We start from the raw sequence: 27,829 nt of genomic DNA on the forward strand, positions 1-27,829 counted from the left end.
TGGCACACATTCAGGTGATCCTGGATCCTCTTGTCCTTGATATTCTGGTGGCAAAGGACAACCAATCAGGGCTACCAAGAGGCACTCTATTAGTGAGCCTCCTGGCAACCCTGATTGGTAGCCCTGCAGCTTCAGTGTCACCTTTTGTTTGGAAAGAATACCCAAGATATCATCACAAAGCAGGATGACATCACTGAAGGCAAAAAAGCAAGTGGTTATGCTAGCTTTTGATGTCCAAGAAGATGATTTCTTTTTAATATTGGGAGAGGGGGGTCATTCATAGAAATGGCCATGTGCAGTCTAAAGAGATGGCGGCGTGTGGTGACCAGGGGAAAGGGCCATAGCTCAGTGGTAGAGCACCTGCATGGAATGCAGAAGGTCCTGAGTTCAATCTCTGCCATCCACAGGTCAGGCTAGGAAAGAATCCTGGCTGAAATCCTGGAGAATTGCTGCCCGTCAGTGTCAACAGCACTGAAATAGGCAGACCGATGGTTTGATTTGGTATAAGGCAGCTTCTTAAGAGGGCTTGTTTAGCTGTGAAACCCCAGTTATGGATGTCCCTCCACAAAGAAAGAAGCACACCTGGTGCGTTCTTTGTTATCTTTTAGGCACCAGTAAGAATGTTTTGATTTCCCCATTTTTTTTAATAGCCTTCCTCAACCTGGTAGCCTCCAGATGTGTTGGACGGCAACTTCCCCCTGGGAGTTATAGTTCTACACATCTGAAGGGTGCTAGGTTAGGGGAGGCTGTTTTAAAACTACCTCTCACATCCATACGTCTTACATACTTTTTAAAGACTGGCACTTGGCTTGTGTAGCTCATGTCTGCTTGTTTTCAGCAATTTAGGGCCCAGTCCTATGCATCTTTAGACAGAAAAGGATGTCAGAGGGACTGGAGCTTTCAACAATACTACAACCAAAAAGGATCCTGGAATTGTTGTAGATCACAAGCTGAATATGAGCCAACAATGTGATGTGGCTGCAAAAAAGGCAAATGCTATTTTAGGCTGCATTAATAGAAGTATAGCTTCCAAATCCTGTGAAGCACTAGTTCCCCTCTACTCAGCACTGGTTAGGTCTCATCTGGAGTACTGTGTCCAGTTCTGGGCACCACACTTTAAGGAGGATGCAGACAAACTAGAGAGGGTTCGGAGGAGAGCAACGAGGATGATCAGGGGACTGGAAACAAAGCCCTGTGAAGAGAGACTGAAAGAACTGGGCATGTTTAGCCTTGAGAAGAGATGACTGAGGGTAGATAGGACAGCGCTCTTCAAGTCCTTGAAAGGTTGTCACAGAGAAGAAGGCCAGGATCTCTTCTCGATCGTCCCAGAATGCAGGCCACGGAAGAACGCGCTCAAGTGACAGGAAGCCAGATTCCAGCTGAACATCAAGAAAAACTTCCTGACGGTTAGAGCGATACGACGATGGAACCCATTCCCTAGGGAGGTGGTGGGCTCTCCCACACTGGAGGCATTCAAGATGAAGCTGGACAGCCACTTGTCAGGGATGCTTTGACTTGGATTCCTGCATTGAGCAGGAGAACATAACATAACAAGAACATAAGAAAATCCTTGCTAGATCAGACATAACGTTCTGTTAAGAAGGGACATCTTCCAGATGCCTTTGGGAAGCCAGCAAGCAGGGCACTAATGGTACAGTCCTCTTAGGGTCTGTCCTCACCAGAGATACACAACTTCTGAATGTGGTTCCATCTAGCTATTTATTTATTATCATGGGCAATGGTTGTCAACCAACCTTTCCTCTTCCATGGAAGAAAGGCCAGTGTCTTCCTCTTCCAACCTTTCATTTGTCCAGTCCTCCTTGAAAGCCATCTAAGCTAGCCACCCATGTTCACACCTTCTGGCAATGAATGCCATTAATTATGGATTCTCAGCACACTCCCAGGTATGGAGTGCATGCACTCAGAAAAACATGCACTAAAGCGCATTCAGATCTTCATGCAAACTTAGGAAAAAAATTATTGAAGTTCAGGAAAAATTGAACTTAAGATGGGAAAAATGAGAAATGAAGAGAAACCGAAACTGACAAATGTGGCCATCCTACCAGGGAAACAAAACACACCATGTTTTTGTTTGTTTTTTGGTGGAATCCACGTCAGGGAAACCAGGTTCAAACTGGTTGAGATTCCTACTAGAAATCATGCCCCTTAAGTGTACGCATATTTCTGTTTTTGGAAATGCAGTCAAGAGTGCCACTTCTTAACCCAGAGCTGGACTGAGGTTTGGAAATATTCTTAGTGTCACTGTTGTCATCTCCAGGTCAAGCTTAAAACCCAGAAGGAACTGCAGTGAACGATTGTTCCTTTCCCCAGTTGTTCGTGTTTAGCCTTTGACGGAAACTTGAAAGAGGAAATCGCTCGTTTAGCTGCCTGCGTTCGGAGCAGGCCGCTGGTTCTCTCCTGCTGAGAAGGTTTAAAAATGGCAGATCATCAAGATGCTAAAGATTTGGAAGTCATTCCAAAGGAAGGGGGAAAACCATTTGTTGGCAAGGGCACCATAGCAAGGAATGGTTCGTTTCCTTTCAGAAAGCTTACAGGGAGTCATATAAAATACACGCTTCCTCACCTCGGCGCTGTACAGGGACAAACAGAATGGGATGCCAATTTTTTTTAAAAAATAAAAGCTCTCTAATGGACTTCGCAGGACAATAATAGTTTATAACCGCTGATGTTAGGTATACGGATTCCTGCACTTCCAAGATGTAAAATCGGGGGGGTTGACGGAATGGGAGGTGGATGAAACGGAGGCAGCGGCAGGAGAGAAAACTCCCCGAAACCAAGGCCCAAAGCACACTTGGAAGAGATAAATGAACAGAAAAGAGCTGGGCCAAGCTTGAAGTCAGGAGACTTTCAAAATACAAGCATCTGGATAGATCCGCAATTCCCGAAGTGTATGCCACAGGACATAAATCAGATGTGCAGAACCCCAATCCTCGGGTCCCTATCTGGCCATCTGGGGAACCCCCAATCTGGCCAGCTGGCGATGCCCCCTTCCCCTCAACCACCCAAATGCAGGGAGAGGAAATAACGGCACTCGGAAGAGGCTGCCTACTGCCACTCTGCATGATTCCCTGCTCGGGCTCCACCTATTCCCATCATGCTCTGGTGGGGACAAGCAATTCCCCAGGCAATTACTCCCAAGGGAGAAGCAAAGCAGAACCACCCCTAGATCCTGCATGGTCACAGCTGTGAGCTTGGCTTTATCCATATCCAGAGGCCCATCTAGATCAGTAGATACATAAGAATAAAGCAGCAGATGCAGCCATGAAAACAAACTGATCAAATTCAGCAGGGATTTGGGTGGGGAGTGAAGGGGAGAGGAGAGGCCAGGATAGAGACAGTCCCATGACCTCCCCAACTCCAGCCCATGCTTCCTCTAGATGGGCTCAGAGGCAGCATGCCTCTTCCTGATGGGCAAAGAGGCAGAATGCCTCCTTTAGATGGGCTCAATGGCAGCATGCCTCCTCTAGATGGGCTCAGAGGCAGCATGCCTCTTCTAGATGGGCTCACAGGTAGCATGCCTCCTCTAGACGGGCTCAGAGGCAGCATGCCTCTTCCTGATGGACAAAGAGGCAGCATGTCTCCTCTAGACGGGCTCAGAAATGAAACAAAAAGAGGATGGAGAGGTGAAAACTGCCTCCATCACTCCTCCCGCTCTCTCGGTAGCAGCCTGGCAGGGCACTGGATATTCAGAAGCCTCCGGGTTTGGAGGCTTTCTACTAAACCATAGGACTACACCTTAATCTGAAAAGACACAGCAAACAAGGAAAAAGGGGGGGGAGAGGGGAGAGGAAAGAATTAAGCAGTCTGTCAGCGGAGCTGGTGAAATGGCCCTGCTTCCCCTCTTAACCCTGCCCCCCCCGGGGGGGTGCAGTTCAACTGGAGCATGCCCGGACATTTTCTTTGCCCACTTCTGTCCAACCCTCCCCAGCAACACACCCACAGACAAGAGGACCTCTGCAAGCGAGGGTGTCTTCCAAAGGGCCTCCCGTGCTGATCTTACTGCCCAAGCAGGTTTATCCCGAGAGAGGCGCATACACATATAGGATACAGGAATGCTAGCCCGCTCTGCGCACAAGTAACGGCCTTTTTAGAGCTTGGCATTATTCCGTTCCATCTGTAAGCGGAAAAATAAACACTGTTGTCTGAGCAGACTTCGGCTGGGGCTTTCATGTGTTTCTTGGATGACAATACATGCACAACAGACGGGGCTTTAGACAGACACAGAGCTGCCCGGATCATCGGATAGCAAGGCCGAAAGCACGGATCGTAAGCGTAGCCAGACACACTGTAAGACGGGCTCCATCGCTTAAGCTGCATGGAAAATAGATTTTCTTTCTCTCTATCCCCCCCCCTTCTTTCTTCAGATCTGGTCCCTCTTCCATTCACTGTCTGATAGCTGCTGCTATTTCTGTCAAGTCAGTCAACGCTTCAAGGGAAAAAGACCCTTTTTCGGTTGCAGCGTCATCCAGAGCACACGATCTTTCTGAGGTCCTTAAGCAATTTTTTTGCAGATGGCTCCAAGCGGAGTTTTATGCTGACTAACACTGACTATCTATTACAGAAAAAATACCACCCCCAATCTTTCCAAGCAAAGGAGTTTGGTAAACCTTTATTAAAAAAATAAAAATAAAATAAAATGTAGGACTGTCAACAAATCAACAATGTCCTGGTTGGATTAATCAGCTATCTTGTAACCGTTTGATTCAGGAGTGCAGAACCTAAGGCTGTGTGTCAAATGGGGCGTGCCTGGGGTCCCAATCCACCCCTCCAAGGTTCCCCAAATGACCCTGCTCCCTTTCCCCCAGTGCCAATCATTTGGTGGCTTCCTGCCTTTTGCACAGTTTCCCCCTCTCCATTCTAAAAGGTTGGAATGCTTCTCCTAAGGCTCAGTTACTGGGACTCAGTTATTTCTGTAGGGACCCAGGCTGGGTGTGGGCTGCTTCAGAGCTAAGTGTATTTAGAAAACAATTCCTCCTCCCTGGTTTCTAAGGAGGGATAAAATCCATCTTTCCTATATGTTTATGTGATGACAGAGAAAACAAGCTAGCACAAACAGAAAGCAAGGCTGGCTTCCGTGTGAATGCAGCCAATGATTATCGTGGAAAACGTCTCAGCATTATTATTTTGTCATGTATCTCCTTTTCACTGTAGGCGTATGGTGCCTTCAAGGTTGGGATTCTGAATCAAGAAGGAGATCGCCCCCCGTGGATGATAAGAGGGCACATCATTGTCAATTCCCCAACATTCAGACTAGTACAATGTGCCACAAGGACAAAGTAAGAACTAGAAATATAGGAGGAGACAATAACTCAAGGACATGAGACTACAGAGCAAGTGACAAAACATAACAACATTCATACACATAGTTAACGATCAAGGACTTCAGTATTTGTAAAGTAGGGTTTTTTTCCTCACCTAGCCTGTCTTTACAAGACAGCCTAGAATAATGTACCCATTTTACAGATGGGTACACTAGTAAAACTTAGTTTTCTAAATATTTCTATTGCTTCCTGTTAACCTAAGACGAGTAAAAGACTAAATACCGAGACCCCAAGGTAATAACAACTATGTAGGCTGGGCCTTACTCTTTAGAATAATTATATAGGCAAGGTGGCCCCCACCACCCCAAATTTCATCCCTGGGTGCTTTTACAGTAATGGTTACTTATAAAAAGTATATGTTGAGCAGGCATTCCAGAGGGTGCAGAAGCAATCATATGTACAGGGGGTTCTCGGTGCCCAGCACCACCAGCAACGCCTGGTATCATAAACCAGCTTTGCCCGAGGTAACATTTTGTCACTCTCCAAGAAGAGCCAAAATTGGTTTAATTTCTCCAGCCAGGTAGATAGATGTGATTCACGGTCCATTCCAAGGCAGCTTATTTAGACCAGTGGCCCCCAACATTGGGTACCCAGATGTCACTGGACTACAGCTCCTATCACCCCCAGCCAAGAACAGAAGAAGAGCCCTGCTGGATCAGACCCAGGGTCCATCTAGTCCAGCATTCTGTTCACACAGTGGCCAGCCAGCTGTCGACTGGGAACCCACAAGCAAAGAATGAGTGCAACAGCACTCCCCTGCCCATGTTCCCCAGCAGCTGGTATACAGAGGCATACTGCCTCTGATAAAGAAGGTAATATATGACTAGTAGACATCACACTACTATGATGTATGACTAGTAGCTAGGAATGAGTGGATTTTGTTATATCCATTCTGTCTGTGTTTCATGGATCATCAGGCATCTTTCATTGCATTGTCTGTTCATTGATGGAATCAGATTATTTTTAGGGAGGTATGAGAATTTCATTCCACTTGCGCTAATGTGCACGTGCACTCATGCGCATCAGCGCAAGTGCGCTGTAGTGCTAATGCACATCAGCACAAGTGCACATTAGTGCTAATTTGCTAGTGTAACTGCAAATGTTTGCAAATCTTCCCACCCCCACAAAGCAAAAACTGGTCTGCAAGTCTGTGTAATCCATGCAATTCGGAAAAGGTTTGGATCTCATTTGAATCCATTGCAGATTTTTCTGACATCCCTATTAGTAGCCATTGGTAGCCATGACTAGTAGCCATTCATAGCCATGACTAGTAGCCACTGATAACCTTATCCTTACCCTCCATGAAAACTGAAAACTTGAGCCAACACAGCCAACCATCAAACTGATGGGAACCGTAGTTCAACAACATCTGGGGACTCAAGATTGGGATCTTTTGCTTTAGACAAAGCGTGGCCCGAATTGTCCATTAGCATCCATTGTTTCCCATCCATAACCAAGCCCACTAGGGAAAGTTATCTCTCCATTTTGTTCACGCAACAGCACGACTCCTGCTAAGAGTTAAAAACAGCACATCCCGGGAGCTCTAACACTTCTCTGAGCCAATATAAGGAAACCAGTCGCAGGGAGAAATTTATGGCGCTACTCGACAGAGACTTCATTGCGAGCATCATCGAGTCCAGCTGACTGGGTGGAAAAGCATTAGAGAAAGTGAAGACTAAGCAAAAAAAGATGGTTTTAAATAAAAGAGAGACAAATGGCTGTTTCAGCCAAATGCTTTCAACAACAGAGAAAATATTAGGGGGTTTAGAAGAATGGGGCCGGGTTGCAGGAGCAGCCAGTAATGTTCTGTTTTAGATACAGAGGAAAAAAGACGGCCATTTATCTTGAGTTCTGCCTGCTAATCAGATTATTGCTCCACAAAGTTTTAATGAGATATTCAACCAGCAAATGACGGGGTGACTCTTTGTGCCTGAGGATGGATGCCCTGAAGCTGGTTCTCTGCTGTCCATCAACCAATTTCTATCCACCCAGGTCAGCTTTAAACATGGCCAACTGGTCTTGTGAATGGTCTAACGCACATCCAGGTCATGGATCAACCCACGATTGATAACAGCTGCTGAAGCCCCCCACCCACGGCCCCAATATCTGAATATTTGCTGGGTCTCGTTCAGCATATGTTGGCCCTACCTGGGGGATAAATCAAGAAGCCCATCTGACAGGGACCCAGTTATGTTTTATAACAGTTGTGTGAATACAGCCTGGGAAAATCAGCCAGTGTCATCTAATCCGATGGAATTTCTGGGCAACATTGCACTCCTGCCAAAGCCTCCGTGGCCCAGATTAGGCCTGTAAACCACGTGGGAGTTTCCCCTCCCGTGCCGTCTGGCACATAGGCAGATATCCAATGGTGCAATTTGGTAACTTTCGATTCTGGACTCAACGGTCGTACGGGAGTGCTCCTCTTTAGGTGGCAATCTGGTACTTCCAAATGTGGAAAGCCAGCCCTGCAGCACCTGGGACCCCTCTTTTTGAGTGAGGCCTTGGCCTTGTGCCCTGAAGTCCAGATAAAAGGACTTCTTCACACAGCGCGTCATCACACTATGGAGTTCGCCACCACAAGACGTTGTGATGGCCGCCCATTTGGATGGCTTTAGAAGGGTCTTGGGCAAAGCCATGGAGGATGAAGCCCCCAGTGGCCACTAGTCCTGATGGCTATATGCTGCCTCCAGAATCAGAGGCAGTATGCCTCTGTACACCAGTTGCTGGAGAACATGGGCGGGAGGGTGCTGCTGTGCCCATGTCCTGTTTGTGGGTCCCTGGTCGACAGCTGGTTGGCCACTGTGTGAACAGAATGCTGGACGAGATGGACCCTTGGTCTGATCCAGCAGGGCTCTTCTGATGTCCTTATGATCTGACGGCACCACTGTAGACCTCTGGAACTTACTCAGACACGGTCATATTCCTTTCTTCTCTTCTTTTCCAGAGGCACCAGCGTGGGGATGCCATGAAACCCTTCTCCCACCTGCTTCCGACAGCTCCTGGTCTGACATGGTGGTTGATATTTCGCTGCCACTCGCAACACAAAGTCAGGCCGTTCTCGCTGGGAGGAGGGAATTTGCTTCCCGCCAGTCCCGGCCACGCAAAAGGCGAGAGCGCTCCCAATTTGCGAGCATTCCAGTGTCCCTAAGGCCTCTTGAGCCATTGTGTAATCTCCCGAGAGCCGTTCCATTTATGTTAATGGGCCCTTTAATTTATCACAATAATGGACTCTGATGAAGATGGATTAATTTGGATTATGGAAGCCAGCACTTTGTCGAAGACAGATAATTATATACCCAGAACCTCGTCTGCACATTGCTGCCGCTGGGTGCTCGCACAGCCATGTGGGGAGTCGCCGCCGTGGCTGCCGTGGCCGCCGTGTGCGGATTGGGGCATGGTGAGGGGTGCTGGGTGTTTTGGGGGTGGGCCATCGCACACAGCATTCAATGCGAGTATTTGCTAATGTCCAGAATGTAAGTATTTAATCCAAAAGTCACCATGACAGATGCAAAAGCTGGGAGAAGGACAGGGAGGGGGCACTACACAAAACGACAGGTGGTGAAGAGAGACAAAATAGCCAGAGACAGGAAGGGGAGGAAGAAACCACAGTCAGATCATCAGCTTTCTAGGAGAATTTCTCGCTCAAAACAGGGAAGGGGACTAATTTTGCCCACCCCGCATCTGGAGGGAATAGATAAAGGGGTGTGTGTGTGTGTGTGTGTGGGTGGCAGGGGGGCTTACCATTGGCGATGTGTAGCTCTTCTTGTGTTTTGTTTTATTTGTTTGTTTGTTATATTTATATCCCGGCTTTCCTCCAAAGAGCCCAAGGCAGTGTATGTAATCGTCTTCCTCCTCCTCTCCATTTTTATCCTCACAGCAACAACCCTGCGAGGTAGGTTAGGCTGAGAGCCAGTGACTGGCCCAAAGTCACCCAGTCAGCTTCATGGCTGAGTGGGGACTGGAACCTGGATCTCCTGCGTCCCGGTGCAAGACTCTAACTGCTACACCACACAGTGCTTCCGAGCCTCTGCTGATACAGGCAGCGGTGAGGTGACTCTCCACCCCTGGCTGGCAGCTGCCACTTTCCCGCAGAATACCCCAGACGTAGTGTCGTTCCAGAGCATTCTGCCACCAAAACCGGTGGCTGCCAGCAAAAGAAAAAACAATAGCAAAGGCAGGTGTCTGGAATGAATCTGAGCCTGTGGAGATGTCTGGCAGCTCAGATTCAGAATCAGCATGGGAACAGCCAGAACAGAGGGAGGCCCCCTCCCCAGTGAGCCCAGAGACGGCAAGAGACTTTCTTCCCAAGACCTTGACACACAGATGGCCCAGGCTGAATGGCTCCCCCATCCTTCCACTACGAGAACTTAAGTTTTGAAGGAGGAGGAGGGCGAGGGGTGTGACTTGAGAGACACAAGAGTCCATGGCAGAGTGAAGCGGGAAAAGTTAGGGGCAGAGCGAAGACGTTCTGCCAGGTTGGCCACTCGTGGAAGCCAACGTAGGAGGGAGCCACCCTAAGGGAGGGGCAACCCTGCGAAGCAAGTCTGGCCGTGAAGCTCTTGCCCAGGCTGCTGGCGACTTCTCTAACTTCCACTTCATATCCTCTATCGATATTCGTAGATGTGGGGATTAGCTGGTTCTATGCTGTCTGAGAGTTTCCTGGAATCTGCATTAGCAAACAAGCTAGACGTTAACTAATAAAGAAGCGTCGCTCCAAGCCACGTTTCCTGGAGTGTGCTGATCGCGAAGGGGGAGGATGAAGGATCGTGACAGCAGGTCTCAGTGAGCCTTTTATTTTCTTGCTCCGGAACAGACAAATGTGGGCTCAAAGGACGGCTTTTGTGTTGTAGCATGGGTCAGAGACACTCCACGCACACCCTTGTCACAACCGTCTGCTTTGAATTCACGATTGCGCAGTTAACATGCAGGCCTCGGTTTGTGGCTCCGCCTCCTGTGAGCCCTTGACTCCGCCTACTATTAGCTGCCCTGTCCTCCTGCTACAATGGACACCAGCTCCTACTGGTCCCAGCATGGCCAAGAAGTGTTTATAGTCACTTCCGGTAACTGGGCGTGGGGTGGGGGCAAGGAAGAACATTTTTCTGCCTAGGATGAAGGACAAGATGGTGCCCACCCCATTCCACGTGCAAAAGCCAACTAGACTGGCAGTTGAATCTAACTTCAGCAGTGGCGATGAGATATTGTCCTCTAGCAGGATAGCTTAGGGGCAGGGGCAGAGCAAATCACATGGCACCCATAACTCTTCCCCACAACACCTCACCACTGCTGCCTGCCCCCCGCCCCAGCATCTGCCACCTGTGGTGGCCGCCTCACTCTGCCTTAGGGTAGGGCCAGACCTGCAGAAACCAGGATGCTAAAATCAGATCAGATACCTCCCTCAATCCTGGGAATCCCATGGCTCCGGAGAGCCAATCCCACGTCTGTTATATAGCTTCCAGGCCCGCTGCACGCCCTCCCTCAGAAAGGTGCTGCTTCCAACAGATTCCCGTTAACACACTGAAATATAATGTGTCAGGATCGGTGCATTGGACAACCAATCTCTTTGCCAGCAACTGCTTCAATTAAGTGTTTGGTTGATATAGTGGGTTGGGTATATAGACAAGAGGACCTGCAATTTTCGAGCTCACCTGCATGCTCCAAACATCACGTAGACGCTCATTTTGGCGCGCTTTTCCTTTCCGACCTGTTTTTCAGCTCATTCAAATGGGAAAAGTGGGCATTTCTGTGCATATTTTTCAAGGCTGCACACTTCCCCTCCCATGGACTAAAGCATGAAAATGTGTGTGTGTGTGTGTGTTTAAAACAATGTGCATTTCAAACTGTGTATTTTTTAAAAATGTGCATTTTTCGAATGCGATCACAAATTCAGGAATTCTCCTGGGGCGGGGGATCGCTCCTGCGAACTAAGGGTTGCGAACAGGACACATTTGCATGATTTGCGAACAGAAACAAAATTCTCATTCGTCCCGAGTTGGATCCAAATTTAGGTGTGTGCAACCGACTCCTCCACCCTTAGCTCCCCATGGCAGCCCCTCCAACCCCCTGAACATGCTGCACAGAGGGCTGAGGGATTCTGCTTAAATGGGGTGAGCTGTGGGGGGGGAGGGGAGGATCCCCCAAATTAGGTGGAATCAACCTTCCGTGAACAGCACCCTTCTATTGTTATTTACATATTTTTTACATTTCTATACTGCCCCAAAGCCACGGCTCTCTGGGCGGTTTTATCCACGGAAGGCAGATCTTGGATGCAACCCATTAAGTAAGTGTGTTTTTCCTGCGGGAGTGAAACACCGGGGTGGGGGGAGGGGAGGGGAAATGATCATTATAAGTTAGTGAAAGGAAATCACCATTGGGTGAGAGCCGTATGTGATCTCTGATCACACCTCTTCTTTGTACCTGTTCCAGATCCCACTATGTCCCGACCGGGCGACTCGGACATGGCGTCGGCCAGCCGTTCCCGGAGGCCCTCGTCAGTTTGTTCGATGGAAGACAAGTGACGGAGCCCGAAGCTCTCGGGCCAACTCCCGCAGACCTCCAGCAGCGTCATGCTCCGATCGAAGGCACCTGTGGGGGGAAGCAGGAGAAACAGCTGGGATGAAATAGTCATTCGCCTGATTGCCTTAATTTCTGTCCTGCTATCTTTTTATGAAAAGGAATCCAATGGTTAACGCAGGGGTGCACAACCTTTTTGGGCCGAGAGTCGCATGTGTCGCTGGCTTGAGGGTCACACATGCACACACAAGTGCACACACACTCACACGCACAGCAGCAATCCTAATACAGATAGGTGTTTCATCGCCGCTACCAGCAGCAGGGAGAGAGCTATCCATACGAAGATCCCTGGGGGAAGGAATGGAAGCTCTTTCATCCTGAGGGCCAAATTCCATTTCAGAGAAGCTCGCAGGGGCCACATTCCAGGGGTGGGCAGGGCCAAAGACAACAGGGGAGGAGCCTAAATTTAAAAAAAATACCAGCCTGTTGTAGCTTAAAGTTCTTACTGTCATTAACTAAGCCTCAGGAGAGGCGTTTTGACCTTTTAGAATGCGGGGGGCACCATGCAAAAGCCAGGAAGCCATCAAACTATTGGTGGTTGCCATAAAGAGGGTGGGGCCAGGGAAAGGTGCTTGGCCATCTGGGCAACCCTAGAGGGCCGGATTTGGACCTCCAAAGGGTTGGATTGGATCCCTGGGCCTGAGGGGTTCTGCATTCCTGGAGTAGGGACTACAAGTGTGCAGGGAGGGGGGTGGGAATTCACTGGGGATGGGAGCACTGGAGACTGGTGGCTCTGATGTCAGTGGGGCAGTGAATCTGCTCCGAGTTTCAGTCAGAACCAGACAGGACCCTAAAGGAGCTATCCAAGGTGCACACCTTTAGAGTTCTGACTGAAACCCGGACTGGATTCACAGCCCCACTGACATCGGAACCGCCAGCTTCCACTGGATAGGAGGATGAGGCCACCTTTGGGGGCCGCAGTAAAGGCCTCAGGGGGGCACGGGTTGTGCACCCTGGGCTAATGGCATCAAATCAAGAAAGAATCAAATGCTAAATAGAAAATACAAGATGATACAGTGCAAAGCGACATAAAAAAAGGCAAGAGCAGCATCCTGTAACAACCAATCTCAGTCAAAGAAGAGCACTACAGTTAGATATCGGCACAGTCTAAAGGAACTAAACCATACAAAGTGAAAGCTTTCTGGAAAAGCCACATCTTGGCCATGTGCCGAACAGTGCAATTCTGTCTGTTTCTACTGCGAATGAGTCCCACTGAGTTGAGTGCAGTTAACTCCCAGAGTACGGTGTTGGGGCCCGACAGACCTTTCCGGAGAGGGCATTCCCAAAAGCTGGTCCCACTGCTGAGAAGGCCCTGCTCCTACTAGCAGATGCCCATTGGGTTTCATTGCAACAGCATCCAGATCAGGGCCTCAAGAAGTTTGTTATTGAGCACCAGTTGCCATTGCATTTAAAAAATAACACACCTATGGCCTGATCCAGCCCAGATCGAGCAGTTTTAGGATGCAAACATTAGCACATTTTTACTCTGGAGTGAGTCCCAACATCTGAGTAAATGTATTACATTTCTATACTGCCCAATAGCCCAAGCTCTCTGGGTGGTTCACAACCATTAAATGCTTAGGATTGCACTAGAAGTCCCAGTGACTTCAATGGGACATTTACGCATGTGTCAAGTCTCTCCTATTGAAACTGAGAACTGGAAAGTGGAAGAGAGAGAGAGAGAGAGAAAATGGGCACATGCATAGTGCTTGGAGACGCTGGCTGAGACGATTGAGTGAAAATCCTATACACTCCCCAGAAAGGCTACTTAAAAATAATTCCCTTAACTCGCAGTTGTTTCCTAATTCAAAAATAGGACATGACGTTTGGCTAAATGCAAAGATTAGATTGCGGACCCCAGATCACTTCAAAGTACAAATTAAAATTATTCAAGTCTATTATACCGCAGGTCTGCTGCGAAGGCTTATTTTAAATCATTCCCCGGTCGGAATGAGATTACGGCGCGGGCTTTTGACGCTTGGATCGCATGCCATTCCGCTCGACAATTAGGTAACTGAATATGTAGCGTTTAGCGGGCCTGGCTTTTGCCAGCCATCCTGCCGAGGTCGGGGGGGGGGAGGGAAGGGAAGGGAAGGGAAGCAGGCAAATGCCAGGGTTTTTCTCAAAGTTAAAAGCGCACAAAACAACATCCCCAGTTATCAGGCCTTTGGTGCTTCCCTTTGATCAGCCGTCAGAAACTATCTGCACTCCGGCGACGACTGTACAGCTTCACGGCTCACTCTTGGCCTCTGACAGGTAGTAATAGAAAGGGCGAGAGACCAGGCCCAGCGGCAGGCGTCCCTTCCTCTGATAACGGCCAAAGTGCTGGGCGATAAACGGTGGTAAACACTCAGGCTGGCCAGCTAATCTGTGCATCAGCAAAGAGGACAGATAATATGGAACTCTAATGGCCTGGACCAAAAAAATTAAAATGTTGTGGGAGTCGGAGTATCCGGTGTTTTAAAGCCAGTGAGTGGGGGGATCCCCAAAGCTGCCTGCCATTTGGATTTCACGTCTTGCTCAGAGCATGTCACAGAAGCTGCTCCTGTCGTCGTTCATGCCACATTTTCAATCAGAAAAGCTGCTCTTTCTTATTTATTTTATTTCAGAACATTTATGTGCTGCTTTTCACTTCTAAAATGAAAATACCCCCCCCACACGCACATGTGGTTTACAAAATGAAATCATGCTAAAATACAATAAAACCAATTGTTAAAAAAACAATTACAAACAATAAAATCTCACTCCACTGAGATGACACAAACACGCTGTGTTATCAGATCTATGATTATCCCATTCACACATGGACCCTCTCTGTATCCACTAAATGATCAATATGCTCATGTGGACCAGCCCTTGGTGACTGGCATCTTGAGACTGGGGGGTAGAAATGTGCCTACAGTGAATTTCCAAAATGTGACGAATGATGTCAATCTCAGATGAATGTACCAACTGCCCAACGTTAGATATATGTCACCCCATTTCTCAGACATACACAAGCGAATGCTGATTTTAATAACATTTAGGCTACTGGCAGCCCTCACTGGTGTATCTCGGATTTGCATTGTCAACACGTTAGCTCAGCTGATGGCAGTTTGGGCAAAACATCCAAGGAATTGAGAGAAGTGAAGAGTTTCAGTGAGAGCAAAGAAATTTCTGAGCAGGATTCCACTGATATCTATTTTCCATGCAATGCAGATCAGAAGAAATTTATGGGAGGGGTCTTGAGTTGTATGCAGAGTCTACCACTCACTTGGTGCTATATATGTGTTCAGTAGTGGTAGAGTTATTTGGGGCCTACTGATGTTCAATCCATATGGCTAGGATGAGGAGGAATTCTAGAATCATAGCATCAGATGGGGCCTGGTAGGACATCTTGTCCAAACTGCTGCTCCATGATGGAAATCCAAGAGCTAGAGCATCTCTAAGAGATGGGTGTCCAGCCTCCACTTGAAGATCATCGCAACAAAGATGATCAGGGGACTGGAAACAAAGCCCTATGAGGAGAGACTGAAAGAACTGGGGATGTTTAGCCTGGAGAAAAGAAGACTGAGGGGAGATAGGATAGCACTCTTCCAGTCCTTGAAAGGTTGTCCCAGAGAAGAAGGCCAGGATCTCTTCTCGATCATCCCAGAGTGCAGGACACAGAATCATGGGCTCAAGTTACGGAAAGCTGATCCCAGCTGAACATCAGGAAAAACTTCCTGACTGTTAGAACAATACGACAATGGAACCCATGACCTAGGGAGGTGGTGTGCTCTCCCACACTGGAGGCATTCAAGATGAGGCTGGACAGCCATCTGTCAGGGATGCTCTGACTTGGATTACTGCATTGAGCAGCGGGTTGGACTCGATGGTCTTGTAGGCCCCTTCCGACCCTACTATTCTATGATTCTATGATTCAGTGATCTCCAGGGGGAGCCCACCACCTCTCTAGGTCATTGGTTCTATTGTCAAACTTCTCTTGGCATTAAGATGTTTCGCCTAGTGTTTGATCTACTCCTGTAACTTCAGCCCACCAGATCTAGTCTTGACTGCGCATGGGTGAATGAGCGATGTGAGCCTGCCCTCGTCTCATGCCCGACTCCCATTTGCATTTGTGATCACTCCTCGCTCTGTGCGAAGGGGAAAATGATGCAAATCAAGCAGCGATCGAACATGAAATTTGCACAACGCTCCCTTGTTTGATGGGTGCAAATTCCCTAAATTTATGCAAATTCCCTAAATTTCCTCCATAGACTAAAGCGGGGCTAATTCAGCCTACAGGAGAAATTTGCACACATTACTAAATTTACGTCAGTTTAGGAAATTCACATACATTTAGGACATTTGTGCAAATCAAACATGAGCACATCTTCAGGAATTAGGAACATTTTCGACAGACATGTGCTCGTGATCACGTTTGAAGTGCGAACAGGGCATGCTCACATGTTTTGCGAGCAAAAATGAATTTCTCCTGCATCCCTAGTCCTGACCTATGGGGCAGCAGGGAACATGTTTGTACCCTCTTCAACATGACTGGGTATTTGAAGAAAGCGATCATGCAACCCCCCAACCCCCCAGCCTTCTCTTCTCCAGGCTAAATGTTCCCAGTTCCTTCAGACTCTCTTCATAGGGCCTCTCCCAATATTAACATACCTGGACACTACAATCAACATCTGTGGCCCCTTCTCTGAGTACCTCCTTCAAGGGAGGTTTGAGGGATGGAAAAAAGAGAGGACCTTCTTGGTGGCTCCCTCCACCCTGACTGTGGAATGCTCTCTCCTCTGAGGTCTGTCTGGTGCCGTCATCTTTTCAGCAGTAGGATAAGAGCTTCCTCTATTGCCAGGCATTTGATGGCAGGTGATGTTTTTTTGATTTTTATGTCAGTTGTTTCATCAGGTCTCAGTATTTAATGGTAACAGTCAAAATTGTTTTAAAATTTTGCACGTTAGAGATTTTATTTATTTATTTATTTATTTATTGCATTTATATCCCGCCTTTTTCCCTCTTGGAAGGAACCCAAGGCGGCTGACATTATCCTCCTCCTCTCTGTTTTATCCTCACAACAACAACAACCCTGTGAGGTAGGTTGGGCTGAGAGTCTGTGACTGGCCCAAAGTCACCCAGTGAACTTCCATGGCCAAGTGGGGACTAGGACCCGGATCTCCTGGCACCCACTCCGTGTTGTGTTTGAGGGTTGTAACTTCTGTGAATGGCCCAGAGAACTTCAGCCACTGGGCGGTACAGAAACGAAATAAATGAAATGGAACAGGACTTGTTTTCCATGCTGTTAACCATCTTCATTGCTTTCCCCTGACACCGTTCCATCTATCTCAGGGATGGGAAACTAATGGCCTTCCAGATGTTCCTGGACTACAACTCCCATCATCCTTGGTATTTGGCCATGGGGCTGATGGGAGTTGGACACCAACAATATCTACAGGGCCATACAGGGTCCTCATCCCATGTCTATCTCCTTCTTAAAACCTGGGTGTGGGGGAGGGAACCTTTTTTCGGGAGGGTCCTGAAGATCCCTCCTTCCCCAGTGAGAGGACGATGATGGGAGACCGAGCCTTTATTGCATTTCAAAAACGGGAAGCCCAAACACCCCCGTCTTCCTTTTAAGCAGGCCTAGGAATAACGACGCAAAGAGCTTTTGATGCCCTGCCAAGGCGACTGCCGAGGTACCCAAATAAAAACTTCAGAGAAGGGGGGGGGGAGTCCTAGCTCCAGAGATGCTTGAGTGAGAGTGGAGGAGACAAGGGCAGAGCTGCCTCCCCAATCAGGCCCTGGGACCTGCCAAGAGTTCTTAACGGCAACGTGTGAGGCACAACCGTGAATGTAAATGCAGGTATCGGGGATTAAGCGTGCCAAAAAGCTTTCTCGGGAAAAGGGTTCTCTGGCGGGGGAAGCTCTGCCTTTATCTTTTTCTCCCTTTTCATCTCCACAATGGCATGCCATGTCTGTGCTTGGTAATAAAACTCATGCCAAGACATTAAGCCTGCATTAACCTATGATCGCTTACGTTTCAATAAACCTTATTTTCCAGGGACAGCACCCCCTTCCCCCATTTTCAGATGTATGTCCCACGTAGATCACTGTCCCAACTTCTGTTTGGCATGGGGAGATTTGGGGATCGCCATGAACATTTCCTTAGCATGAGTTGTACGTAAGCATGTGCGCATGAACGCCGATGCACCACGTGAAGTGTGTGGCTTCTTTCACCTGTTGTGGCTGCCAAGGCTGAATCTGAACAGGCCTCTTGAGAAACTCTGGTGCCCCCATGTCCTGACAGGTCCTGGCCCTTTAAGCAAATGTTTGTGCTGGTTCTGGGAGCTGCCATTTAAAATTTTCCCAGCATGCCCGATGTAGCGTCACTCCCGGACATTGTTGGAAATTAAGATGTGGGCTCTAGTGGAATCTTGTTGCTGCCTATCAGGTAAGCCCACCATGGGTCGCTCGTGTAGAAAGGGGGTCCATCAGAGGCCACCCCCTCAAACTTTGATTCAGTCCCTGCCTGACCTATATGAGCTTCCACATGAGGGGTGTTAGCAATCTGTGAGCCAGGACTAGGGCTGTGCAAATCAGCCGAGGTTCTCTGAATGCCTTGAAACTTGTCCCAACACACGTCCGTCTCAGATTGTACACTTCTGTTTTCTTCTTTTAACATGGACATTCATGCAGATGTTTGTATGCATTTCCCCAAATGCACACACCAGCTGTGCGCATTTTTGAAATGCGCATGTTCTTCTCCCGTTGCTTATAGTGTGTTTGCGCACATTTCAAAATGCTGCATTTTTTCATGCACAGGTTTCAGACACATGCATTCTTTTGCGGTTGTGTGAATCACACTGCAAGCTTGGGAATGTACGAACTCCAGACCCAGACTGGGATCGGGTCTGTGTTCGGGTCTAAGAAGTTCGAATTGGGTACACATTCGGGTCCAAAACAAACAAGTGAATTTCTCGTACTTCCTGAGCCAGCACAAGTGCTCACCTGGGCCAAGTTCCAGAAAATGGGGAAAATAGGGGGCATTAGAATGTGAGGTTTATCCCCCGCCCCATCCCATGTACATTACACTGGACTTTGATGACTATATCCTTGGCACCCTGCCCTTGGAACTGTGTTTCAGATTAAGGCGATCAGCTTCTCTTGGCCCCCAGACAGCTGCTAATCCCTACCTGTTTTAATCTTTCATTATTTCTAACACTGAATGACTGAACCCAGCGCCTGCTAAGAGCGACACATGCAACATAAATGGATCACCGAGCCATGAGCATCCGATTGCCAGGGCTGCACGTCTCCTGTAAAATCTAAATTTGACATCCAAGTAATCCAAGCACTGGGATGTCTACACACCAGGCAAACTGAAGCATCCTTGCACGACTGCATTTGTCATCATTTAGTCTGCCATTTTTACTGCTTTTATTAGTCATGGGGAGGCTATACAGCACTGGACCAAGGGGGACGCTACTAAAGCACCCCCACACACACACACGACCTCTGAGACTTTACCAGGCATCATTCACACACCTCAAAGCTTTCCTTCTCAGACATAAGGACTAGAAACGAATTCCCCTGACCACCGCTCATTGGGTAGTTTCCTGGTTTTTGTGCAGTCCCCCCCCCATTTTAAAAAGGATGAAATGTCCCCCCTAAGGCTCAGTTACTGGCAGTAAGAAGGTTGAACAACCATATGCTGGTGTGGTTTTTTGGTATCGTTGCAGATTTTTGACTCCACCCCTTTTGCTTTTGTCCCTGCATCCTTTTGCCTTCATCCTGGCCCCCAACTGGAACACGGCCCGAGAGCTTTGCCAAAATGGAATACGCCTCTCGGGCTGAAAGGTTCCTCACCCCTGTGTTAATTTAATCTGAGGGAGAGAGGCAATAGGGACAGTGGAAAGATGGAGTGGTCACTAGAAGCCATTCTTTCCATCACCTCTCCACAGCTAGAGGAAGGGTCCAATTTGGGATGGGGCATATTGATGATGTGTAGGGATGTACGAAACACTTACCTGGTTTCGTCCAGGGACATCCGCGGTGGGGGGAGGCGCTCCATCCCTCCCCCCGAAATCCTCGACGGGGGGCAGGCGATCCGTTCCTCCCCCCCGGAATCTTGCCCGGCCAGCTCTGCTCCGCAGCCAGGCTGCAGAGCCGCCGGCCGGGCCAACCCGCAGTGGGGCCTCCAGCCGCTGCCGGGCTGCTGCGGACACAAATGGCATCCTGAGTAGGGGACGCCATTTGCGCCCCTATGGTAGCCATAAATAAATAAATAATTTACGTAAATAAAGGGCCATTTGCATCCCTGCTTTAGCTGTGATAGGCTACATAAATATTTACGAGCCTATCATGGGCTACCATAGGGATGCAAATGGCGTCCCCTACTCAGGACGCTATTTGCGTCTGCAGCAGCCCGGCAGCAGCCGGAGCTGCCGCCGCCGGAGCTGCAGCCGGAGCCGCAGCCAGGTAGGCTCCGTTTCGTGGGGCTTTCGAGGGGTGGTGGGGTGGGTTGATCCATGCCACCACAGATTCTGGGGGGCCGAATTCACTGGAATTCAGCCCCCCTGGGATCCGTGGCGGAACTCTCTAACATCCCTAATGATGTGGCAGTGTTTTTCATGAGGACTAGCATCTTACCCCTTAACAGTGGAAGGATGGAGTGGTCACTAGAACTCATTCTTCCCATCACCTCTCTATGCCTAGAGCAGGGATCCAAATTGGGATGGGGCATCTTGATGATGTGGCAGTGTTTTTCATGAGGACTAGTATCTTAACAACCCCCTGAAGGCCAGGATCCCAGAGAAGTTGCCCTCTGTTTGGGCCAGCTTCATTTTCTCCGTCACAAGGTCCATGTATTTCCAGAGGTTTTAGTCCCCTGCAGTGAAATAAGAGTCATGTAGCACCTTAGAAAGACAAGCATGTATATTAAGGCTCACGTCATTCCTTTCCCATTTATCTATCATATGCAACAAAGTTCATGAACAATTCGCCCCTCCGTATATTTTTAACAACTCGCGGCTTGAGTGTGAATGACAAGCTTTGTAAAGAAGCACCAGAATATCTGCTGCTGCTGAAGTTAAGTCTACAGGGCTGTCAGGTTTTCCGTTCCACCACCACAGTTTTCGTTTTGCAGAGTTGCTTGGAGCGGAGCTATAAATGGCAAGATGCTCACGGGTCTCGTATGCTAACGGGACATTAATTGCTGCGTAATACTGGGACATGGGAACTGGAGGTTTGCGCAGGCCACCATCTTTGAAACCTCTGAAGCCATGGCTAAGAGTGGTCTGCGACTAGAGTGCGTCTGTGGGCGAGCAGGGAAGGAACAGGGGACGTTGCCTTTGACTAAGGGAATTAAGCGAAAAGATGCTGGTATTTTTGGTATGTTGGCCCTACCCTTTCGCCTGCGGCCCCAGAGAGCTTCTCCAAGAGGGGATTCGGCCCTCAGGCTGAAAGAGGTTGAACACCCACAGATTAAGGCTGCAACTTTTTGTTGATGTGTCCATTAGATCAACCCATTAAAAAAAAAAGATTTTGATCGATGAAGACGGTGCCCCCATCAACTGAGCTGCAGACTAATTTTCATTAGAAAATGGTTAAATATTTCCAGATCCTCGGAAGAAAGATTCCACCTCCTCCTCTGTCTCTCACACATCAGAAGGAGCAGCGCGCCTGTGCTACTTGGAGATGTGCACACCTTATCTAAAAGCCTTTCCCTGCAGAATGAGGGCTATTTTTATTAGTGTGCACATTTTTTCAGCTCTAATCGACACTTTCAGACTCATGCAATTAACCAATTAAGATTCCTTTAGAGCAGCAAGAGCTCTAGAAAGAATGTAGAGAAGGTATTCCATGAAAAGAATACCCTCGCCACGCATCTGCAAATTTCCGCCGGCCTCTTCTTTCCAGCAATGGCCTCCTCTGCTCTCGTATGCTTGTTAATGGTCCTCTTGATTGCCTAATTTATTTGCAGCTTTCAAATGGAAATGCATGTCATTTTTCTTTCTTCTGTTCTGGAAATCCTCTCTTTTATACTTTTCACAAAACAGCTTCCTGGGATGTGATATGAATAAGCAACTTGCCTGCCCCCCTCCAACCGTTTCTTCATCCCGGGCGATCTTTTGAAGTCTGAAACCCGCGGTCGACGCGAATGCTGTTTTCATTAATCAAAGTCGATGTTTCCAAAGCCATCAGCTTTATCACGACTGAGTTTCATATGTGAAACCCAATATACACACAGATCTGCTCCGCTTGTCCTTTTGGATTATTCCTGACCTTTTCTTCTTCTTTCTGGAGGATCTGCACTTCCTCAGCGTCAGGCCCGGCCTACCTCACCAAATGGGTCAGCCAAAGAGGCTGAGATGAAAGTCTGTTTTAGTCTGGGCAAAGGTAACCCCACAAAATAAAAATGAGAAAAAATATATGTAATAACGAATAGGTGCCGCTGATTGAAAACCTGCCTTTGTTACGGTGGCTTCCCCTGGCTGTCGATTGGACCACCAGCCACAGATTTCTAATATAACCGACATTGCTTGAGAGAGGGCAACAAAGCTGGAGAAGAACCCGGAAGCTCAGGGGAGGAGCCAAAACACAATATGGCAATTAGGGGGTGGAGTCAAAGAGGAGCCTGGTAGAATTGCGTTTACTGGCTTTTCAGGCCCCATTATTGACAAGGTTGGGTTGGACCTGGAGTTTTAGGGCAGAGGTGCCCTCCAGATGTTTTGGACAACTCCCATCAGCCCCAGTCAGCATGGCGAACAGTCAGGGGTTATGGCAGTTGTATGATAAGGGGATGATGGGATCTGGAGAGCACCAGGTTGCCTACCACAGTTTTGGGGCCTTCTTCTCAGGGACTCCAGGAGAAGGAGTAAAATCTCAGAGGGAGCGGCCAGGATCAAGGAGGCAAGATACTTTCCAGTTGGCTTGAGGCCTTGTGCTGCTGGCTCCACCCCATGTCCGTCAGACTTCACCCTCCTGATTTGCTAGGTACCGCCTCTTCGCTCCCAAACGCTGCCCCGTGCATACCAGGACTCAGGAGACTCAGGAACCCTAGAATTGAATGAGCATGGTTCTTCTAGCCAGCCCAGTAAGCCATGCTAGCTGGGAGTTGCAATCCAACATATTTGGAAGATATCAGATTGGAGAAGGCTGGTACAGGACCACAGAACCGTAGAGTTGAGGGGTGTGTGTGTAGTAGGTTAGCCTTCCCAAACCTTGTGCCCTCCCTAGATGTGTTGGATTACAATTCCCATGACTCCCAACCAGCATGACCAATGGCCTACAGCAAGGTAAAGCTAACCATCAATCTAGGTAATTGGTTCCATTGCTGAACTGCTCTTACCATCAAGGTGTTTCTTCTAATGTCCAAGTTCACCCTATATGGACCTTGGGGGCAAATCACTCTGTCTCTCAGGTTATTCTACCTCACAAAGTTATTACAAGGCTAAAAATATGGCTCTTCCTCCTTGGAGGAGGAAGGTTGGGCTATGGATGTAACGTCAATCTGAGCAAGGAACTGAGGAACTGTGAATTCAGCTGAAGCCAGTGTTTTTTATGCACTGGTTTTTATAGCAATTTCTGATCTCACCAAAAGGTCTGGGATGCATAAGCGATATCTTACCAGCATCGCACCGCTAAGAATAAGGAAATGCTGATTTCGGTCCGAGCTCATTGAAAAAGCACCCCCCCCCCCGCTTTGCTTAAGAAAACAGCCCAGGTTTATCGGGACGTGATCGACCCCTGTGGTGTGCTGTGTGCACGCAGATGCATGTAAACAAAAGGATGCATTATGCTTTAGAAAGGAATCTGATTTACCCGCAAGTAAAAGCGGGGGGATGGGGACACACACAATCTGATATTTCGTCATTGACGCGGGGTTTGGGTTCATTTGGAACAACTACAGTTTGCTTTTACACCATGGGAGCCAAGGGTGGGTTTTTGTATAATTCTTGAGAATGAGCGGGGGCTCCTGTAAGCCAAGGAGTTTAAAAGGTCATTTGGGCTTCTTTTGAATTTAGAAGCCATCAGGGTTCCAGAACAGTGCTGAAAAGTGTTGGCATTGTAAAAAAGAGGGGTGGTGCTTCAGAGCTAGGGGCACTGGAGAAATCCTCAGTGGAATCATAGGAGTTTGGATTTCTATGAATTTGACCTGCTGCTCCGCAGTAGACCAGCTTTTCCTGAGTCGCATGGATTCTGCGGACTCACAGCCCATTTTTTTAAAAACTTTCTGGAATTTTATGCAAAAAGGAGCTGAGGCGCCCACAGGCACCAAGTCACATACGCAAGCCCTGCTCAGGGCTGGTCATGTCATGCGAACCCAGTGAGTGTGGGTTATGTGAGGGCTGAGCAACCCTTTTGAAAAAGCACTTATGCAAGTGGCCATCCCAACATATTGTGGCAATGGGTTCCACGGGTGAATTATGTGCTGGGTGAAACGCAGTTGGTTTTGTCCGTCCACATCCAGGTGGCTTTGGGCTCTCTCTTTCTCTTATCCTGACCTACTTTATCAGGTGGGTGTAAGGATATTCACAGTTACTCGGAGCTCTGTGGGCCACAAAGTATGGCAGAAATAAATTCTAAAACATTTATCGGACAAGGAGAGCACAGGAAGCCACAGATGCTGTAAGAACTCTAGGCAAGATGAACGGAATGCAGCCGGGATAAGGCCAGGATTTTTCCGTGGTTGACAGAGAGCCATCCTTTTCTCAAGACCCCGGCCTGATAGGAGCAACAGCTCTGCTCAGCCTCTTGCAGGAAGCCACAGATGCTATGAGAACTCCAGGCAAAATGAACGGAATGCAGCCGGGATAAGGCCAGGATTTTCCTGTGGTTGACGGAGAGCCATCCTTTTCTCGAGACCCCGGCCTGATCGGAGCAATGGCTCAGCCCAGCCTCTTGCAAGCTTCAATTGCTGGCGTAAGCAAGCCCCAGCTGGTGCTGAGCCAGACGTCCGGCTAGTCTTCGGCATCTCGAAGTTTCTCCTCTGGATGCATTTGAGAGGTTTTGCCCTTGTCACTTATATTATTCATCAGCCATCTGGTGGCTGCATAAAGCAGCGTGGCATCCCAAGGTGAGATGATGGAGTGAAGAAATGATTGCAGCCGGCACGTCCCGGCCTCAGGCTTTCAGTCACTTAACTCATCCCATGCTTGTCCGCGGGAACGGCTGGACTCAAAAGGGCAGGAGAGTTTACCCTTCCACGAGCCTTGTATGTGTGCATAAGCACACCCAGTAAATTGGGAGAAGGCTGCCAAACGGAGGAGGCAGGAAGAGAGGATGCTTCCTGTAGGCGGTGAGAATACGATGAAGCATTTCTTTGTTCAGATATTCTTACCGCACCTCTCGACCCAATTGGTTAATAACAGGGGTGCAGAACCCCAACTCTAGCGGGCAGCAAGGAAGAAAGAGCAGAGTAATTTAAGGCAGGACTATAGCTCTTGGGTGGGGTAATGGGCAGGGCCAAAGGTAACAGGGCCACCCCCCCCCCCCCCGGGCATATCTGATCTTAAAGCTCTTGCTGCCCAGCAACTACAGTTTAGAAGAAGCATTTCAGCCTTTTAAGATGATGAAGAAATGCGGAAACCCCGGGAAACCACCAAATCATTGGCCGTCAGGATAAAGACAGCGGGAACAGGGGAAGGGCCAGATTTGATTTAGGGGTTAAGGAGTTTTATGGTGATCCAGGAGCGGGTTCCTGGCATAGGGGTCAGCAGGGGTGGAGTCATTTAAGAGAGGAGGAGACCGGAGGTTTGAGGCCTGTGCAGCCTTTGGCAAAATAATGGCATTTTCTTTCCTCAGTGCCCTTCCCTGAACTCCTTTACACCATAAACTTTTCTACATAGCTAATAGACATTTAAATAGATATGGTTAAAAGGGCATTTACAGCTCTTGCGGTTTGGGCCTTTTTTGTTTTTATGGGTACATATTCAAATTGTAACTCGTTGTCGTAACTGACTCACGCTGGAATTTCTTGCTACGCTAACAGATCTTGAGATTAAAAACAAGGCGAGTGAGTCCCCCTGCTTTTTTTGGTTTTAAAGGCAGACGTAAGATTGGGCCCAAAAGACACGAGCAAGGGGAATAAAAATGCAGCGTAAAGGAGTACAGCCCACACCACTCAGCACTGTTGCCTTTACGGTAGGAGAGTTAATCTCAGGTTGGAAGGGTTAGTGTTGACAAAAACGTTGCCAGGAAGGTGGACATTTAAAACCAAGGTCTAGAAAAGTTTTGGTGGCCCAGGTTCATTTGCATTGGGGGAGATATCAGGTTGGAGTTGCGGGCTACTAAAACTCTAAAAGGATTCAGGGTGGCCACTGATGAAGCACCCCAAAAGAGGATAGGCATCACACACAAAAAGAAAAGAGGACAGCGATCTGCATAAAGTTTGCATTTGCTAATATGATTGGTTTCGCACAACCCGCTAACCCACACTCAGTGGCTGAGTGTGGGCTGTGGTTGAACTGTGGGTTCTTTGCTAAACGGTGGGTTAGCGTTCGTTGTCCGAACCCAGGACATTTTCCGCAGTGTGGGTTATTTTTCTTCTATTTTTTTATTTTGTTTTTTTGTTGGGTTGTTCAGCGAGGTTAACAAGCCACCCTGCGCATGGTTAACAAGCCACTGGGTGCGGCTGAGTGTGTTGTGTGAACAACCCAGATGCAAATGTATAAATAATAATTTAAACGGAAGGACGATACTTCTCACCACGGTGTGGAAGACAGCGACCCGCATATGTACGTGCCTGTTCAGTCTACTTTCCAGGTACTCACTGTGGATAGGTAATGGTTCTGATGGTTCTTTAGCTTTAAACTGGAATTGCACTGGACAGCCCTTCTGTCAGAGGACACTTTAAATAGGGGATGGTCCTCTGTAAAGGATGACACATGGCCATCCTACACAGACTGGGTATTAGGAGAGGACAGAGGTTTTTTGTCTAAACTATTTGTCTACAAAATCAAACCCTTCAACCCTGGGAAATGCCTGTGCAGCGGGGGAGAGAGAGAGAGAGAGAGAGAGAGAGAGAGAGAGATGAACATTTCATGCCAAGGCTATCCAAATTCTGCATCAGGAACTGAGGAATCCATGTAGCTCATGCACATATGCAGAATGTCTCTTATTTTGCACAATTTACTATTTATTCATTTAGTTTTACTATCTGCATAAATTATTCTGCTCCCGACACTCACGAGGGAGCAGCAAAGAATGCATAGGATCCCTAGCCCCTGGCGATGTTAATCAGCCACCTCTTTGGCTTCTGAGATGTCACCAAGTGTATCTTTCTGATCATAAGGCCTAGAAACTTGCTTTTTCAAAACAAGAAATATTAAAGCTAGGGGCCTTGGGAAGCTGAATTCAGCATCCAGTGCCATGGTCTGCATTTGGGGGCTGGGGGGGGATTTTTCCCGGCGCAATTAAAAGTGCAACTTCAGGAATCCATCCTCTGCACCCTGCACCAGGACTCATTTTTGCAGAAACCTGCAGCAAGCTGGACTTGCTGTCTGCAAACAAAACCAGAGACATCTGCAAATCGGATCTGCATCCCCTCCTTTAAATGATTAAAAAAAAAAGCCCTCGAAGAAACACTTCCATATGGATGAATCCAAGCCTGACAGGTCAGCGCAAAGATACTTCAAACACAACAGAACAGGAAGTGCTTTTTTCTTTTTAAAGACCAGCTCATCCACCCCCCCCCCTTTGCACTATCTCCAAACATTGGACATAGAATCCAACTATTTATCTATCCGTCTCCTTCAGTTGCTTTACACAGTTAAGAAAACTATTCGACAGCATAATGAGCCTTTAATCGGCTCATTTTGCTTATTATATAGCAAGGGGTTGGAAGAAGATTGGGCCTTCTGCCAAAAACAGGGCAAAGGCGTCTCTTCTTTCCCCATCAAAAAAGTAAACTCACTTAAAACGGAGTTTGCTCCTTCGGTTGAAAA

General features: G+C 48.1%; 1 protein-coding gene across 10 annotated transcripts in view; it reads right to left on the reverse strand.

The window, feature by feature from the left end:
* Positions 1–27,829, reverse strand: part of BCAS3 (BCAS3 microtubule associated cell migration factor) — a 583,990-nt gene that overhangs the window by 18,431 nt on the left and 537,730 nt on the right. For 5 of the 10 annotated variants that reach the window (XM_084823239.1, XM_084823238.1, XM_084823240.1 and 2 more), the window contains one exon: positions 11,757–11,924. In XM_084823239.1, the coding sequence (XP_084679365.1) occupies positions 11,757–11,924 (168 nt within the window). Of the gene's footprint in view, positions 1–11,707; positions 11,925–27,829 lie in introns of all 10 variants that reach the window. The other 5 variants (XM_084823242.1, XM_084823237.1, XM_084823236.1 and 2 more) reach the window with 2 other exon arrangements.

The sequence above is a fragment of the Heloderma suspectum genome, chromosome 16, assembly GCF_057233095.1.
Source record: "Heloderma suspectum isolate Gila_16-S chromosome 16, 16-S_ref, whole genome shotgun sequence".
Lineage (NCBI taxonomy): Eukaryota > Metazoa > Chordata > Lepidosauria > Squamata > Helodermatidae > Heloderma > Heloderma suspectum.